The sequence below is a fragment of the Strix aluco genome, chromosome 5, assembly GCF_031877795.1.
Source record: "Strix aluco isolate bStrAlu1 chromosome 5, bStrAlu1.hap1, whole genome shotgun sequence".
Lineage (NCBI taxonomy): Eukaryota > Metazoa > Chordata > Aves > Strigiformes > Strigidae > Strix > Strix aluco.
The window spans coordinates 38162102-38177751 of NC_133935.1; the positions used below are offsets into that span (position 1 = coordinate 38162102).

General features: G+C 37.4%; 1 protein-coding gene across 6 annotated transcripts in view; it reads left to right on the forward strand.

The window, feature by feature from the left end:
• Positions 1-15650, forward strand: part of EEA1 (early endosome antigen 1) — a 78295-nt gene that overhangs the window by 50064 nt on the left and 12581 nt on the right. For all 6 annotated transcript variants that reach the window (XM_074827073.1, XM_074827076.1, XM_074827075.1 and 3 more), the window contains 8 exons: positions 294-407; positions 1618-1773; positions 3684-3823; positions 4411-4741; positions 6231-6332; positions 7729-7923; positions 8775-8957; positions 15085-15270. In XM_074827073.1, coding sequence (XP_074683174.1) covers positions 294-407; positions 1618-1773; positions 3684-3823; positions 4411-4741; positions 6231-6332; positions 7729-7923; positions 8775-8957; positions 15085-15270 — 1407 coding nt within the window. The remainder of the gene's footprint in view (positions 1-293; positions 408-1617; positions 1774-3683; positions 3824-4410; positions 4742-6230; positions 6333-7728; positions 7924-8774; positions 8958-15084; positions 15271-15650) is intronic.

The window sequence follows — 15650 nt, forward strand, 5'->3', positions numbered from 1 at the left end:
TAAGTATATCCCATTGTTCCTTGTTAGTAAGTAAAAATGTTTTCCTAGAGTAGATGAGTGGGACTGGTGGAGTGTTTTTTTTGTTTTGTCTGTTTTTTTAGCTCAAAGTAAAAACTAACTGTGGTTTAAAATCCTGATATTTGACTAAACCTTGAAAATCTTTCTTCCTTTTTTTTTTACACTAGCACATGCAAATTACTGATTTCACTATTAAACTTACTGATAAGTATAAAAATTATTAAAGTGAGTTATGGTAAAATAGATGTTTTAGTGAAATACAACTTGTCTTTTAGGTGAAAGCAAAGACTGAATTACTACTTTCAGCAGAAGCATCGAAAGCTGCTCAAAGAGCAGATCTTCAGAATCATCTGGACACTGCCCAGCATGCACTGCAAGATAAGCAACAGGTTGTAAGCAACATATAAACTTAAAGTTTCTATGTTACCTTTAAAACTACTTTAAAACCTAAGAATAGTCTGTTTACAAAGTAAATAAACATGTGAATATGCATTTAGAAATTATAATTTAGGATATTTTAACCACGTGGTATGTATTCAGTTCTTTTTGCTGTAATCTGGACCAGGTATATTTTGCAGTGTAAAGAATTTGCTTGGCGATCCACTCCTTGCTGTGGGATTATGGTTCAGAATCTAAACTGTCCTAATGGGGTATAATTCAATTCTCACCTGTATGTTAGGAAGAAAAGATTGTAGAGTGCACTTGGGTACAAGTGAAAACTCTTAACTCTTATTGCAGATTCAGATACATTCAGAATCAGATGTCTGTATTCACAAATAATTATCTGTGTGCCAAACTGACACAAAAAACCCAAAAGACTGTTGTTAAAATTGCATGTTCTAATGTACGTTAATCCTACTGAAGCATTCCACTGGCTGCTTAATCAAATATTTGCATTGATAGAATCAGTGCTGCTGTGGTCTTCATGGAAACATCCAGCAGATGCTACCATAGCACCATTTTTTATCATGGGAATGTAATTAATTGATGTAAACTGAAGACCTCTTTTGCAACGATTAAATAATTAATAAATCAGCTTGGTTGGAGAGCAACAGGCTTTGATGTAGTCAAAGTGTTTACTAGATAAATGGGTTCGTGTCTCTTGTGGAAATTATGTTGGTTTGTGTTGAACCAAATGGTTTGAAATCATCTCTGGTATGTGAAGAACTGACTGTTTCTATGGTATTGACTTTCTTCGATGGTATTCGATTTCTTGAAAACAGCAAAAATTTTCTCTAAGGTTTTGTAGTGTTACTTTCTAGTTACTGTTGTATTAACTGAAGAATCTGGTGCATTTGTTACCTACAATTCCTCTTCTATTCATAACTTAAAACACCTTTGTTAACAAATTAACAGCTCACAGCCTGTAAATTTTGAGAGGAATATTGAGGCTTTAAAAGAAACTTCGTCAGTTTAACAGAGAGAATTTGTGCATGTGTTTGAGTTTCCCCTCTCAATTTCCTGCTCCTTAGATTAAAAAAGAAACATTATTTTCCTTTTTAATTTGAACATGTTAGATCATTTAACGCATCTATGACATTAGGCATTTTTGGAAGTTGTTTAAAAGCTAACAACCCTTGTATTTTTATTTTACCTCAGGAGTTAAATAAGGTCAGCGTTCAGTTGGATCAGGTTACAGCTAAGCTGAATGACAAGCAGGAATACTGTGCTCAGTTGGAAGTCAATCTTAAAGAGTACAAAGAGAAACATCTGTATTTAGAACAGAAAAGTGAAGAGCTAGAGGGACAGCTTAAGGTTTGTATTGAACACAGTATCTGGACTTACAGAAACGGATGTTCTCTGCTGTTTGGTGGCATGTGATAGAAGCTGTGCTCAAATTATGGGGGAAGGATTGTATCAATACCAGTTTTGTAGAGTTTCTTTTTCACTAGTGTTTCCCAATCCACCATTTAATCCTATTCTCCACTTCTTCCATGCTAGCATATCACACTAAAATGACAGGTTTAGGACTTTGCCACTATCCTGTCATTTTTCTGGATGTGCTTTTACCAACCTCTGTGCTACCAGGAAATTGTTACAAGAGGGAACATGAATATATCCCAAAATTAGAGTCTTGACATTCAAGCTTATATGCTTTACAAGTGTTATCAGGGAATATGTGTTACATTGATTAGCCCAAGTTAATGCTATGTGTCTGGTTTAATTTATTTCTAAAGCCTTTCAGTAGGCTTCTACAGAGGCTTTTTATCAAAATTACTAACTTGATCTTGAGTTTTGCGTTCCAGTTCTGGAATCAGTTTTTCTTTTAAAGTGCACATAATTCTGGCGGAAGGTGTTATGGAGTTTTGTGATACTAGCATTTTCAGTTAAGGATATAAATTAGTCCTAATGCTTGAGAGCTTTTAAATTTGGGCTTTAACCTTTGTTCAATGTTTGTTAAAAATTGTTGGTAGTCAAAATTCACAATACGTAAAAGCAGATGATACAGGGATCTTAGCAGCAATGTAGAACTGGTTTTGCAGTGTTGTCTATCTGTTTTGAGGGAGCTTAGCAGTCTTTATGCTTAAGACTGAGTTGGGTGTTTTTCCTAGCTTATGTGCTCTATAGAAGAGAAGGAATATTGTTTTCCCCGTATGAAATTTTAGATCCAATGCTATTAAAAAATAAAGCTGTCATCCATTAGCTTTATCAGCATAATTATTTTGTGCTTCATCTCTCTTCTTTTGCACACTTTTTTTTCCTGCCGACTTGGATTTATGTGTTTATTTTGCAGTCTTTTGCTAAAGTTTCACGAGTAATCAAAAGACACAAATGCTTGGGAGGAGTACAGTGCTCACTTGCACAAGATTTTATATGGTTCCTGGTAGCTGAAGTGTGAAACCGAGCAGGGTTGTTGATGCTGTCAGCAGAAGTGCAGTTCTGTGTAAAATCTTGGCATCATCACTATTCTTTGGGATTATTCCAGTTGAATGCATTTAAAAAAAAAATGGGGGGAAAAAAAAAAAAAAAGCCCTCAGGAATTTTCTCAGAGAAACTTGGCGATTTTGTTTTATGCCCACTGTGTAAAAGCAGAAGTGACTGTAAAACAGCCAGTGTGTTGAAGAGTCTAAGCAGTGCCCATTTGCTGAGGACTGCTGTGTTGTTTATAGTCCATGTACATGAACAAGTACCTTTGGAAAAAAAAAAAATCCCAAGAAAAACCTCTTCCAGGCAAGCATAGGATTTCTTCACAGCTATAGTTTGTGTCTTTGTTTTTGTTACAAAGAATGGCAGAGTTCTTGGGGTATGTAAATCAGCAGTCAGTTGAAACTGCTGAAACTACTTGGTGGTGGCTGAGAATCTGGTCCCAAAGCTGAGCACTGTGTATGGCCTTTTTTTGTATAAGTGTTTTGGATAGGCTTTTTAAAGATTTCTTCTTTTTATCTGTTACTTTGCAGTAAAATGGCTGCTTGTCCTTTTATTTAAAGATGATTTCAGAATGTTTTACCAAAATGGTTCCATTTTGGAGGAGCAAGAGATTTGCAGGAACTAAATAATGAAAGATAAATAGCAAACTAATGAAATAGGTAGACATGATGAGAAATTGCGACTGCTTTCTACAGTAAATGCTACTCACAGACTAGATGACTTCTGCTTTTCGTTGCTATTTTTATTTTGCTGTTTGTGTTCTGATGGCTCTAACTTTATTTTTCTATCTATCTCAGAAACTTGAAGCTGACATTCTTGATGCTAAAGCAAGCAAAGAACAAGCTCTTCAGGAGTTACAGCAGCAGCGACAACTATCTACAGAATTAGACCTCCGAACAGCAGAACTGAGTAAACAACTTGAAGCAGCAAGAGAAGCGTATGTATTTCTTGGGTTATAGTACTTCTCAAAGTCAGACATAAAACTAGAGTGGTTTGGACTAGAATTGAAATTTTGTTCTTCTCTCCCGTGATTTCTTAAAATCATAGATGTGATGTGTTCCCTCTGCTAGGAGAACTGAGTTTTATCCCACCTGTTTTCTTTCACTCTATATGCCATGCAGACTCCATCTGTCGTGTTGTCTCCTGTGAATCACTGACTGCTGTGATTCAATACACTTCAGTTTATTCACCATGCTTGTTGTCAGCTAAATATTTGAACAGTTTGATGTAGTGAGGTCCATCTTTAAATATCCATAGCTCTGTAGCTTTTTTCAAAGACTAATTTGCAATTTATGGATAAGCCGCAAAGGGGTAGTTTCTTTTCATTATAGTTGAGGAAGAAAATTCCATCTCAGAATAGTTTTTAGAGTTGCTGGTATTTCTTCATTGGAGAGACAAAATGCCCATGCTCTGGATGGAAAAGGTATGCGTTGAAGTAGTTCTAATAATAGAGACATTTAATGATACAAAAAACCCATGAAGAAGAATTTTTAAAAAATATTATTTTTCTCTTTGTATTTGCAGGATGTCTAATGCTAAACTAGATTTGCAGAAGAAATCTGAGGCCCTTGAACAAGCAAAACAGCAAATTTCAAAGCAGGAGGAGGAAAATACCAGCCTCAAACAAATCCTTGAGAAATCAAATCAAGATACAAGTAAACAACTTAAGGAATTAGATTGTAAAATGCAAGTGGCAACATCAGAGCTGCAACAAGTGAAATTAGAGAAGGATACTCTATTAAAGGACCTTGCAGCTACCAAAGACAAGCTCTCAAAAAGTTCTGAATCCTTCAAAAAAAGAAAGGAGGAATTAGAAAAAGAAATACAAAAAGGAAAAGCAGCTGTGGCAGAAATGGTTAGTAGTTTCTTTCATTAGACTTTGTTTGGTGTATTTACAGTCTGATAAAATGGCTTTGCTTTCTATCTGAAAACAGCATACACACAATGACAATGTATGGAAATTAATTGCCTCAAGGAAAAACAAATTGTGATTTTTTAGCAGTTCATACATGTTTCCTACCTTAAATTTTTGTCTGGATGTTTACAGTAGTAAACATCAGTCATATCACACAACAGGATCCCTTTTTCTTGCTGCATGCCTTTAATATGGTGAAGAAACTGAATGGAGACCAGTGGTGAAACAGTTTGATGGGAGATGTCCTCCTTTTTAAAAATACATCAGCCTTATTATAACAACACAAAGGTACAAGCCCTTTGCTAAAGTGCCACCATATTGAAGATGGTGTTATTTTTCTGAGGCTATTTTAGTTTCCTTTCTGGAGTCTTTGTATTTAGAATCTTCCTGTGCACTTGTCTGGACAGGCTGGAAGGCTGCATACTGCAGGCAGAGTAACATTGTCTGTCATTTGGGGAGATGCCTAGCTTAAGGCATTACCAGAGTACTAGAACTATTTCAGTTTCAGAAAGGTCTCACAAGTGGTGGTATAACAAAAAGTGCTTGACCACCAGAGCAATCTATTATGGTAAAGAAAGTGAACTCTCACTAGCTTTAAAATACATATTTCTCTTCCCTCTTTTGCTTTGTTGGTAGCGTGGATGGCCCCTATAGGAATACATGTTTCAAAGATTTTCTTATACAGTTGTTCTGACACCCCTGCCTCAGACATGGTAGGGGGGGCCTTTCTCATTCCCTTCTCATCTTACATGTCACCATTTCCCAGAACCCTTTCAGAGCTGCTTTTATTCTGGTCTAAAAAAATTCTGCTCCTAGTTAAAAATAACATTTTTTCCTTTACTCTTTCACCTTTTTAAGATAAGCCTTTTTGTTTGCTTTACCTAGTTACTGCTGTTTATATATTTGTTTCTCCTAAAAACTTGAAGGATTTTCTCCCCAATTTAGACTTAAAGATAGGAGGGCAGATTCTGCTTCTAATTTTGTAGTCATTTGGAGTCTTGCCACTGTCTTAAGTTCATATCATTTGGGCTTAAAATGTAGTTGTATTTGCATAAAAGTCCCACAAATGTACTTGCTTGTGAGTTTTAGAACACCAAGAAATTTTGGATCCTGAGGCAAGTGGTGAGCCTACTGCTTCCCACAAGAAGGGCTGCCAAACAGCATTTTCAAACAGGGAAACCATCCCTAATCAGAAGAACTCTTTGGCACATGGTTGCATTTGTTAGTACATGGTATCAGCTGTGTTCAGCTTAGATTTACCACTGTTACAAGTTTTGAGAAGTTTTAAGCTGAAAACATGTCTGCAGCTGAGAAGGAAAGCTTTTTCACTGAAAAGCATTATTTTTCAACGGTTTGTAGATCCTGAGAAAATAGCTGGTACCCGATCTTAGAAGCTCACAGGAATATTTCCTTGTCTTATGTTTTTTAGGAAAAATCTTGCCAAGAAGTAAAACACCAGCTCCAGGTACAAACAGAGTCTGTAGCAAAAGAGAGGAATGAATTGAAAAACTCACTGGAAAAAAAAGAGGGGGTAAGCTGTCCACTTAGTTTCAAAAATCTGGAAACCAGTAATAATAAATGTTTAAATGATTCATTTTCAGTCTCACATGCTGGGACTGATGAGAGATAAAGAGGTTGCAGTTCTCAAATTGTAACCTACCTAGGGCACTGAGATAAAGTGATTTCCCAGATGTTAATGTGAAGCTTTAATATACAGGTTTTACTCCTACCTTTCTGTGCCCCACATACCTTAGTGGGGGATTTTAGCCCTTCAGGTTTTTTCATTAGTGAAACAGTTACTTGGTGTTACCGTGTCCTCATTTTTTTTATACTTTCATACAATAAAAGTTGTTATCTCGTATCCTTAGATCTGTTTTAGTCTCAGGCCTAATCAATACATTCTGCGTGGTTGACAGGACATTTTCAGACAACCTTGGAGGATTTAGTTGCTTTTGCAGACTTGTGTAAGTCACTTGCCTGTGGCTGCGTAAGGACCAAATGTACTTCTTTTTTAAGATGAGGATTCAGACTGCAAAATCATGTAGTCCAGCTGGCAGCCTGAAAGTCAAATCTGCTTTCATGGATTTCTTTATCCAAACTGTCACCTGTTCCCTAAAGGAATCAGAAAAGATGTGGTCAGTGGACACAGTTTGATGGACTGTGATGGACTCTTACTGCCTGAAAGAGGGTTTGTGGATGTGTAGGTGTCATAGTAATTGCTCTGTGACTACTGCTGCTACTCCCCTGGCTCCTCTCTTGTTCAGCAGAAACACTGTGGTTCTCTGTGGCAAGTGCAGGAGGGTGAGTTTGGTATCTGCTGCAGTTGGCAGCAGGAGAGCCCAGACACTGCTGGCTTGAGAAAAGTTGTCTGCTCTTTGTTCTGAATGGTGAAAAAAGACTGCAGTTGCTCTAAGGGTGGGAAATTGGGAATAACAGATGATTTTAATGTGTTATGGTAGCTCTTAAAATCTACTTGCCAGTGTTTAGTCACCTAGCTCTGAAGCAGAAGATAGCATCAGCGGCACTGTGGGATGGTCTGGTTCTGTGTACAAGAAATAACAGTAGCATACTTGGAAACTGTTTTTCTGCAAATATTCTGCAGCTCTTTGTGAAAACGTGAGTGGGCACACTGGATCACAAGAAAGGTATAGCTTGGTATCTGGTCTCTGGCAGAGGAAAGTAGCAGATGCCTAGAGAAAAGTAGAGATTCTGCCCAACTTCTAACAGTCTTTTGGGAGCTGATTTCCTGAAGCTGTATCTTCAGCTTTAACAGCTTTGACCAGTTTTTCATCTGTGAAGCTGTCTGCTTTTTGAACTACATGATTTGTCATCCATACAGTTCAATAGGCAGTTTCATATACTACAGCATGCACAAATAGTGATTTAAATTAAAATTATATACAGTTATTTAATATTTTTGAATATAGATTTCTAAGCAGTTGTCGATAGAACTTGATTCAGCACGAGCGCAAGTACTGGAAATTCAGGGTCTTCTGAAGGAGAAAGAAAAAAGCGAGCAACATCTCCAGGGAAAGCTGAGAGAGTTAAAGGAGTCTTTCGAGCAGAAGAAAAAACATAGTGAGACACTGCAAGCTGAATTAAAAACTGCCCTTTTAGAAAAGGTAAGACTGGCCTCTCTTACTCCTTTAAGAAAATGAATGTGAATTTCTCTGATAAATGCTGCAGCTTTCATGTCAATGTCTTTGTGATAAACATCTGTTTGCTGTGGTCTTGTTGGAAATTGTTCCCACATCCTGATTTTATAAAGTTTTCAGATGCTGTTGGAGAAAGAAACAACAACATCAACAACAATAATAACAGAAAAAGAACCAATGCTGAAATATGAATTCTGTAGGAATTTAGTTTCAATAAAGTGATAAAAATGGCTAGATTGAATATGTTTATTTTGCTTCAGGAACATGCTATGAGGCTGCCATTTTCTTGTAAAGCAGTAGAATTTTGTGAGAGTAGTTTAGACAAACTCTGCAGTGTTTTGAAATGTCCATGGCAGTTTTAAACCAAGTCTTCTCTTATTATACCAAAAGAATTTATGTGAGTGACAGTATGAAACTCATAAACCATAATGGAAAGAGTTCAAATGTCTTACAATATTAGGGTATGTTGTGTTGTATGCCATGCACTATTAAATGTTGCTCCAGCTTTGGCTGCCCTATGTTACATGATCATATTTGTGCCTTTGTGGAAACTTTAGGACTTGAAAACGTTAAGACCAAACATTAAAAACCTAAGTAATGTGTTTCACTTAGTCTTTTGACATGAATTAAATTTTGTTATTAAATCAGTTACAAAATATTACGGTAAAATCACAAACATAGATTACCGAACTGCTATTTCATAAGTGGAAAAAAATCTCATCTTGCAGTAGAAATGCAGTTAATGGAAATGATTAAGCTTACTTTATTGTCTGTAACTTTAACTGAAACATGCTTATGAAACTATGCTTATGTTTCAGGCAGAACTGGAGAATAAACTGCAACAGCAGTCTATTTTGTCAGCACAGGAGCTTAAAGCAGAAAAAGTCAAGCTAGCAGACTTACAGAAGACCCATGAAAAACATAAGGAAAACATGGAGAAGTTGCAGCTGGACCTTTATGGGAAAGAGTCTGAGCTGCTGGCAACCAGGCAAGACCTTAAGGTACGTACAGTCATTTTAATGTCACATGTGACTTAGTAGATCTGTTTAGATCCATTTTGAAGACCAAGAAACAGTGCAAGAACTGTATAGGTGGAAAAAAGGTCTTCTGCTATATATAGAATTTAGTGCTGTTCAGTCACTTCCCCTGGGACAAAGGACATCCTGAAACTAATTTAAAGCCAAGGAGTATTTGCCAGTTTACCTGAAATACCCTTGCATTTGTGCAGCAGCAAAGTGAAAGATTATTTATTTTTGTATTCTTTTAAGAGTTAATTTTTCATGTTGCTTTCTCTTGTTATATGTTGTAGCTTTCAACTAATTTAAACAGCATAGCTAATTAGGACAAAGACTGCTAGCATGTGAGTAACAGCTGTCTTCTAGATGATTTAACTAGAATTTCAGTTGTCAGTTCTTTCCCATGGCCTTGCCCCTTCTGCTTCTTCCTGCCTTGTAGACGTTCAGAGATGTCACACTAATAGAAACAGTAGGTTTAGGGACCTGTCTGGAATACAAGTGTCTGAACTTAGTCCTTGAAGTGTTTGCTCTTCCTAAGCTGATTTTCTCTGATTTGGTATTAGGGTGTAGTGCCTTCAAAGAGGCATTGTTGGGAGTTGTGTCAGTCAGTAAAGGTGGTTTCTGTCCTTTTTTTTTCTGTCCCCCACCTCCTTCATGTCAGTGCTAAGCCAATGCTCCAGTTAGTCCCAGGACATACTGTGCTGCGGAGACTGGCTGTCTACTGGCAAGATAGCTTTGGCACATTTCACTTCAGATGAATCCCACCGCAGTTTTGTCTCTGTCTGTCTGCACTGTTGTTCTAGACTCTTCTGAAGTTTATGGAGAGAAACAGGCACTTTGAGAGGACAGATCATCTGATCTGTTTTAGATGTCAGCTTTTGTTTGCTTCGTTATGTATAAAGGGAGCCTTTGGTGACTGCTTAGATTCCATCGCTCCCTCTCACCTGTCCCAGTGGAGGTCATTCAGTCTTTTGGCCATTTCAGATAGGCCCGTGTGAGCTGTGGAGCCCTAGCGAAATTCCAGGTTTGGGGTTACTTTAAGAAAAAGAGAAATAGCTCCTTTACATATAGGCCATTGGAGTTTTATTAATCTTAGTCCTCTGTAGCATTAGATTACCTGCCATGTTTCCCCGCACATTACAGAAACTTTGCTTTCAGCGCAACTTGGTTGAATCACTATGTTAAATTGTAAAGAACTTCAGCATGATTAATAAGCAATGGTGGTTTAAACATACCTTTTCTTATGGTTAGTTGCTATAGCACACATACCTCTGAGTTAATTTCCTGCAGTGCATTTAGATCAACATTTGGTAATGCAATGACCTGTAAAAGCATTGGATGTGCTCACTAACCTGTTTTTTTTGTTATAGTTTTCATTTAAGTATCACTTGTTGCAAAAATAGCTCTGAATAAGTACTGTTAAACCAGCTTGATGACCAGGACAGTAGATGTCCCACATGCTTTTAAACCTGAATGGGGATGGTAGCAAGAGAGAGAGAGAGAACATTCATGCAAAAAAGTAAAATAAGATAATGGCAATGAAAAAAAAAAAAAAGATTTTCAAGATAAGCAGTCAGATAACTTGATTTATGATGTAGGTCTCTATGGAGCCTAGAGAACCTGAGGAAGTTTGGGGTCCTCAGTGCTGAAGTGGTGTACCAACATGAAGGCTGTTTGCTCGATTTTAAAGAAAAAATTTAAAAACATTTTAATTAGTATTAGTGAGGTCTGCTTGACACCACTTTTTTCTGTAAAATGTAGAAGAGGAAAAAGGTGGGGAGCTGATCTTTAATCATGGATATGCTGCCTCATTGCAATGTTAACCTAAAGAAACAGTGATAACTTGTCTTAGAAGACCACAAAGGAAAAAGCACATTCAGAAAGCCTCAGTGTGATAATGTTAGTCTTGAGAGCTGAGTATCAAAATGCCACTCAAGGCAGAAGAACTTTATGGTAGAGTTTCACAGTCCAATTCAAAGTCACTTGTCTGGATTATGTTTTGCCTTGAGTGAGTTACTTAATAAAAGTAGATAATTTGAGCCAGAGCTATGGATTTTGATTAAAATTTGGAACCAAAGCTGATGGGTGGGCTGGGGTTTGGAGTGGTCTTAATCTTACTAGTAGGCAGTAGTAGAAGTTTTTAAAACTTGTATGTAAGGTGAGCTTGGGTGTCTTTCAGTGCAGGATTTTTGGTAGAGATATGAATTCCCTGCACAGCCGCGTTATGTCAGCACTGTTTGAAGCATTGTCCAGGACGGGCATGGCCAGGCTGTATCCTGGGGTCCTAGCAATGCTAGGTTTTCTTTAGGTAAAAATACTACAAGGGAAAACTTAAATATTCTCACGTGGTGTAGCACCATGGTATTGGTGAGACCAAGGTTTCAGGCGTGGGGAGATAGATGATAAAAGGCTGTACAGCGTATGGGTGCATGAGTAGGGTGGTAGGTCTAGTTCCTAGGAGGGGATGGCAGGACTTGGGCTGTACACAGAGCACCATCTGCTGGCATTTGTTCGGAATATCACGGCTGGGATCGCTGGCTCTTCTCAGTCTGGTAGACCCAGGTGTGATTGAAAAGTGAGCAAACGCTTCAGTGAGGTTTTGCAGTTGGAGATACAGCACTGCATGAGAGAGCGCCGCAGAGTGGGCAGCTGCTCTCTGGAGTGCCATCAGCACGGCTGAATCCTAGTTTCTGGGTCAGGAACAGAGGACCCTAGCTATGTAGCTGTAGCCAGATGCAAACTTTGAAGCTGTAAGTCTTGCAGAGGAAAAGCGAGAAGTGTAACAAAACTGAAAGTGAGACCGTAGTTATAATTTTATGGTTACTATTTGCTGCAAATTTACTTTGGTTTAAAAATGCACCATTTGTAACAGTAACTCATACACTTTTGTCTTTGTGACTGGAAAGAAGAAATTGGATAGGATTTGAGTGCTTATAAAAGCTATAGTTTTTGATAAAAAATAATATATGTAATAAAAAAGAATACTACTAAATATTTTGTGTGCGTATATATATACACATATATACAAATATACCTGTATTTATATATAATATATAAATATTTTTGTATGCACACACAAAGTATTTAATGGGTTTTTTTTGTGGAAAAGGCATTTTTTTATATAGAAGCGTTTATAAAAACGCAGCACTTATTTTTGCCTTGATTTTGAATTGGTGTAAACATACTTCGTGTGAATCCTGCTTTCCTGAGCTGTGCCAAGTATCCTTCAGTGTTGGCATTTGTGCTTTATGTAGTCAGTCCTGGTTTCCTCTGTGTTCTCAAAAGAATGTTTCTTTGCCTCCAATATTGGCATCTCTGTCAGTGTATCTTCAGTGGATGTTCTGGGACAAAATTCATGCTGCCAAACCTCAGGTCTGTAAGTCAGGAGCCTAAGTTGCGTACAGTCAATCTAACCCTTCTTCTTAGGAAGCAAAGAGAGATCAGATTAGCATCTGTGAACAGTTTCATGTCTCTCCTTGAGGACTGGGATCTGGGAGCACACAGACTAAAATGCTCATTTGTGCACTTTACTTAGGTGGAATGAATCCAGGTACTACCACCCAGCTAGGAGCAGTTCTGTACTTCGCACTATTATTTGCACTGCAACAGCCCAAGTTGTAGTGAATCACTGTGATATCTATTTATTTATTTAAGCTCTGTACCAGTCATCCTAACATCTGGTTTTATTTACAAAATCAAGTACAGATTGACCTCTTTTGTTCTGTACCTTTTCCTTGTATTTGGTTTTGTCGGTCATTCTGAAGAGCAATCTCATGACTGAGTGGAATCTTTTTGGGAGAACACCTATCATATTCTGGGAGCAACAGCAAAACTGAATGGTAATTAAATAAGGTAGATGGCATCAGATGTTTTGAGAGGTGATTTTATGTTAAAGATGTGAGCTTCTCAGCAGTCCAAAAGAATCGGGCTGAATTACAGTCTCAGCGGAGACTGGGCCAGGAGCAAAGACAATAACTGGAATGTTTAACCACGTGCCAGAAAATTTCTGCTCGTTTCCAAAGGTTGCTGTGAGGCACTTTTGAGTGAAGCAGAAAGAAAGGCATAAATAGATAGAAGATTGATCTACTCTTGAAATTATATTCGATGGTAGCATCATTATTAATCACAGCACAATTAAGAGGCATTTATATATGTAAGCTGTAGTATGCTAAATTGTATGCAAAATTCCAAGTCTCTTATATTGCAAACTACTGAATTACAGAAATGTTTGTGCATAATACAGTGCAGAGCTGGCTGAATACTGTCTCCCTGTATAAGAATGTTTACATTGTCTTGGCCTAGGTATAGACACAGTGAGATAACCTGTCCAGTGTAGACACTTTGAGGGGGTGTTGAGAGAGGAGTATCCCCTAAGTGAGGCTTTTAATTTGGGTGTCACTATGCACTTCATCAAATTTTATCATCCTGTGCTAAAAAATTGGATGTAACCACATTTCTTCCACTGGAAACAAGCTTGAATAAAAGCCATGGCTTCATTATGTTTCTTTCTAAAACTGCAGAGACTGTTGGGTTTTCCTGTGAAGATGTTATCTAATGATGCTACACTTCCCATCCTTTCTCATTGCTAGGAAAATATGGTACTTCACTGCCCACAGTGGAGCAGAGAGGGATAATTTTGCTTTCTGAAAGACCCACCTTGCTGAAACCTTGAAATTGCAAAAGCACCTACTATTTTGCTTAAAAAAATTTGAGTTAACACCTTGTGAAGTGTTAAGTAGTAAACTCTAATAGCCTACAAAGCAGATAAAATAATTTGTGTGCAAATTAAGTTTGAAAGCCAGCATGAGCTTTTTAAGAGCCACTGGGGTTGTTGAAAATGCTATTGAATCAGCAGTGTTCCATCACTGGTGTTTCAAACTAAGTCTGACTCTACAGGCAAAATACTTTAAGACTTTACAAGGGTGGATTAGGAGGCATCAGAAATCAATTTGTTTTTAAATCAGCACGGGAGTTGCTAAAGCATATGCATAATTAAGTGAAGTCAAAGTTTTTCTTATTGTTCCTTTTAAAATCTGTAACCTTCAACAAGAGATTTGATTAGGATTTAAGTAAGAGCTTCAAAAAGAATTTAGTTTATCTTGAAAGAATTTAGATCCTTACTGGTGCACTGAAAGTAATAAACTTATTACTAATAATAAATCTCCTCACCTCACATTCTGTATCTTAGTGTCAAAAATGTCCATAAAATAGTGATATTTTGGGGGAGTGGAGGATGAGTTTGGTGTTTTTCTTTCTCATTGATTCTTTGTGAAGGAACATACTTCTAAGTGGAGCTAGTCTATGCCTAAACTGAAGACTTTAAAGAAAATAACCTCCAGAATACTAACTAAAGAAGAATGCTGAAGTTTGACTTTGCTGTGAGCAAATAGAATGGCCCTTAGGTGCAAATTTTAGGATGTTCCTTGGGTTTTTGTGACCTGTTGTGGAGAGATAAATCCACATTCTTTTTCTAGGTCATGGGGAGAGTTGGAGGCAAAATAAAATATATTCTGTAGTAGATTCTGAATGGAAGTTTACATTTTGTGTTTAAAATGCTGATGCAGCTGAGACTGTGAAACATTTTGTGCTGATATTAGCGTTTTAAATTTGTATATATCACTTTAGGATTTTCAAAAATCTTACAATTGTCCTAGCTAACGCTAGCTTCATTAAGTCATTGGGGAAAAATAGCACTGAATTACTTTTGAAATCTTCACAGTATAGCTTCACTGCCTCTTAACAGCTGTCTAGAGTTATAGACCAGTTGATTTGCTTGGAGAATAAATTTGTGTGAGCAAATTCAAGTTCATTCTCTTTTCATCAGTCACCTTTCATTCTCTGCCGTTTTGAATGTTTTCACCTTTTCTCTGTGGAAAGATGCAAGCCAGAATATGTACGATAAGGTATTGCTGCTGGAAATGGTACTGGCTTAGTTTCTTTTTACTCAGGGTAACGTTGTAACCTAGAAGTTTCTGTAACTGTGCTCTGTCAACATTTGAAGCTAAATGTTGCACTCTAGATAACAATTTTCCCATGTGAAAATGTTTAAGTGACTGTTGAGTATCTGAAGCTCTTATATTGAGATAATTTGCAGAATTTTCTTTGTAATTAGTCCACAGAAGAAAAGCTTGCTCTAGCTCAAGAAGAATTAGTTTCCAGCAGAAATCGAATTGCTAGCAATAATCAGCAGATTCAGGAACTGAAAAAAGCAAAGTCTACACTGGAGCAGGATGCATCAAAGAAGGAGCAGCAGCTGGGTGAGAAGACTAAAATGTTACAGGATCTTCAGAATGACAGGGTAAATGCCTCTGTCTTTTGAAATCTTCACAGACACATCCACCCCACGCAGACACCCACTATTAATTCGTGTTACATCTCTAAACAAGAGGTATTTTGAGGGCATAGTACTGTTGTAGTGCATAGCAATGGCAGTTTTACTGAATCTCTGATGCAAAGACTTTTAACAGACAGTTGATGTGAATTTGGTTTGAAATTTGTTCTAAGTGGCTAGACCGGTGGAAAAACATTATTAGTTTTAAATCTAAAACTGCAGACATGCTGCTAATTGTTTGCACTATGAAGTGTGGATAGAGATATGTGGCAGTTGTTTCCCCTTAATTACAAAGCCTCCGAGCAAGTTTTGGGCCCTGGATGTTTTTTGTTTGGTTGGTTTTTTTA